General features: G+C 47.9%; 1 protein-coding gene across 1 annotated transcript in view; it reads right to left on the bottom strand.

Annotated features, from left to right (window-relative positions):
- The window catches only part of CSMD2 (CUB and Sushi multiple domains 2), a 575,968-nt gene that overhangs the window by 47,809 nt on the left and 524,780 nt on the right, over window positions 1–3,379 (bottom strand). Inside the window, exons 49-50 of the mRNA XM_012812368.1 lie at window positions 2,450–2,635; window positions 1,521–1,715 (exon numbers count right to left, since the gene is read on the bottom strand). Coding sequence (XP_012667822.1) covers window positions 1,521–1,715; window positions 2,450–2,635 — 381 coding nt within the window. The remainder of the gene's footprint in view (window positions 1–1,520; window positions 1,716–2,449; window positions 2,636–3,379) is intronic.

Genomic DNA, 3,379 nt, shown 5'->3' on the forward strand with positions numbered 1-3,379 from the left:
CTGATGAGAATGGAGGTTTCTGGAAACCCAGGCTGGTTTCAAACTTCTGGCCTCAAGGAGCCTTCAGAATAGCTGGGATTATAGGCATGAGCCACTGTGTCCACCCCTGAGGAGCTTTTAAGATGCCTAGACTCCACTGTGGACTCACGACTAGTAATCTCTGGAGACAGAGCCCAGGCAGGTGTATTTTTAAAACTCTTCAGGCGGTTCAGATGTGCACCTGGGGTGGGAAGAGATGGCGATTCTACGTGCCCCTTGGACCCCTGCAAACCAACGTTGCTTCCTTTTTTTGCTGAGCTCAGCAGGCACTGAACACACGGCTAGGGAGTGTGGTGAGGCCCAGCCACTCCGGCTGCACTGAAATGTGAGTGGCTGCATCGCAGTGGGGCTGTCCCTACCCTCATGACTTCTACTCTGCCACACACTTGGCCACATCCTGCTGTGGAGTCTATACCATGGTGCGTAGAAAGACACAGCGTATTGGATGACAGGTGCTGGAAGACAACACTCCATCTCCCACCCAGTCTCAAACTCCATGTCTCGCTGACAAGCTACTTCTTTCCAATCACCTACTTCCTCTACAAAACCCTGGCCCATTACCCAAGTATTAGGAGTGTTTCCCTACCATAGCGGATGCCATGGTGAGCACTCAGAGCCCTTTTGGGACCAAAGGACTTATTACCCCAGCTGCTGGCAAACAACCCTCAGCTGTCAGCCCTTGTCGGTTGCCTTGGGTGAAGAGTCCTCCCCTCTGAGACCATGCTCCCTCCCTGGCCAGCCTGCATCAATGACTGGTCTTCCCCCAGCTTGTGACAATAGTCAAGGGCCACCCCATTCCAGAGCTCCCCAGGGGTCCACAGAGGCTTTCACTGTTGCTGCATCAGAGCCCAGCTTTTCCTCTACCCATCCTGGTCCCCCTCCTTTGCTTTCTGTAGGTGGTGATCTCAAGAGAACTCCCTAATAAGCATTTGCCTCAGAGCTGCGTCTTATAGACCTTGACCTTTGAAGCTCTATTAACGAAAAATAATTAACAGTAGTGAAAAAAAGGCAGACAGACTCAGGTCAGACTTAGGTGGCCTGTCCGCTGTGCTATGCTCCTTCTTCCTATACACACCTCAGCTTCAGGTCTTAACACACCACATTATCTTTGATTCTTTATGTGTCTGCTTCTCCTGTAGATGATAAGACTCCTTGTGGGCAGGAACCACAATCTTTTACCCTCCTAACTGTAGTATCTGGCACATAGAGCACACAGCAAGGGCCTGATGAATATTAAATAGAGGAATTAGTGGCAGCTCATCTAGACAAAGGTAGCTTTGAATACAATGACAGGATGCTAAGAAGCACTTCCTTAAAGGACGAGGCATTTTCTCAGTTCCTGATTCTAGGTGAGTGTCCACACACAGGTATCTGCAACCCCTAGTGATACCCCCTTTTCCCCTCCTAGTTCATCCCATGAATGAAACGGTTCACGTGAAAGGTACCTGCCATGCTTTCCCACCCTCCCCTCCTGGGCTTACTGTGACAGGTGGGCAGAGAGTCCCCGAGGCTCCATTTGCCATTGGCCTGACAGTGGATGACCCTCTGGCCAGTGTAGTAGTAGCCAGGGTCACAGACAAGCATCAGCTGGGCCTGGAACTGGTACTGTGTCTCAAAGATGAGCCTCCATCGGCCATGCTCCACGCCGATGCTGCTGACATCAGGACAGGTCACGGCTGGAGGAACAAGGAGCAGCGAGCTGGGTTAGTTAATTAATTATAGGAGACACTGCCAGAGCCCTGGTCTGGGGACGTGGAGGCCTTAACGCGGTACTCATGAGTCTGAGAATCTCCGGCAGGGGGACGTGGCCAACTGGGAAGCGCAGATCTGCCCAGAAAATAATGAACAAAAAGGGCGGTGGTGCTCCGTCCGTGTTGACAGCTGACTGTGAGAATGCCAGTTCTGTTTGGTCAGATCTGCATTTTGCCAAGGAAGCAAGAAATCTGGACTTTTTATATGCAATTTCCTGATTTTAGAACATTGCAAAGCAAATTGAAATTTGTTATAAAGCACAGGGTAGGCCAAATAAAACCAAACCAAACCCTCTCTCTTTGGACTGGATGTGGCCTAGTAGCCTGCCAGTTTGTGACATTGGCCTAAAAGTTGTTATTTATTTTAGAGTTTTGTGAGCAAGGGATGGTCATGCAAACTTCTGACAGTTTCTTCATCTACAAGGGAGTGGACCAGGCCATTCCTAAGTTCCAGGATGGTTTGTGAAAGCATCTCAGGGCGCAATGATCTATCATTGCTGTGAGAACAATTTTAGCTCCTGTCTCCTCTCCCCAAATCCCCCAGCCTCCACATCCACGGTTTTTCCATTGCTGTGCTTTAGCTCATTTCCAACAGAAATCTTCCAACAGCTTCCTACCCCGCCCTTCCTTACACCAGCCTCCAGTGCCCAAGGACTCACGGACACACTTCGGAGGGACATTGTGGTTGCTCCACAGGCCTGTGTCCAGACACTCTGCAGTGGCCTCGGCGCCTTCCTGGAGGTGGTAGCCTTCACTGCAGCTGTACATGGCCTTGGTTCCAACTGTGTACTCCTTGCCAAACACCATTCCATTCTTGGGGGCCTCAGGAAGCCCACAGGAAAGAGCTAGCCGAGGACAATAGAGGCCATGAGCGTTTCTGATTTAAGATGCTTTTCTGAGAATGTATTTTTATCTTTCCTTTCCTCCCAAGGTCATCATAAAATTATAGTAAAAACTTATGAAAGGGAAAAGCCTCGTGAAAAAAAACTGGAAGGCAGAATGAAGATAGAAGTATGTTGATGGATTAAATGGAGTGAAGAAGCTGTCGCCCCAGCTAGACGGGAGGGAGCCTCAGGATAAGACCAGTTCTCCATCTGTCCCCACAAATGCAGTGTAGAGGCATTCACACATCCACTCTCCAAACAAAATCGAGAGGGTTTTCTTCCCACTTAAGGGGAACTTGCGGAAGAATTAGAGTTGCTATGGTGGGAAGTGGCATCCCTGGGGTTTAGTGTCTCTTGGCCTAATGGGTGTCTGTCCCTTTGTCTTCTCATCTCTGCCACACAATCAACTTAACCTTTTTACTTTAAAATGCACACTCTAATAATAAATTAATATAATCCACCCCATATAGTTACTCTAAATTACTTGCTGCTGAAAAAAATCAGGGATAGTTAACACATGGTCAGCAGTATTTATACATGGGGAATGGAATCAGTAACATATTTTATTTATTCCTACATAGTTTGTACTTTTAGCAACCCATCTGGATTTATTTATTTACTTATTTTTATTAAATTTCAGACTATTACAGGGATACAAACAGTTTAGTTACGTACATTGACTTTGTACTGTCTGGATTGAAGTTA

Source organism: Otolemur garnettii, unplaced genomic scaffold (genome assembly GCF_000181295.1).
Source record: "Otolemur garnettii isolate 467f Iridium unplaced genomic scaffold, OtoGar3 scaffold00204, whole genome shotgun sequence".
Taxonomy (NCBI): domain Eukaryota; kingdom Metazoa; phylum Chordata; class Mammalia; order Primates; family Galagidae; genus Otolemur; species Otolemur garnettii.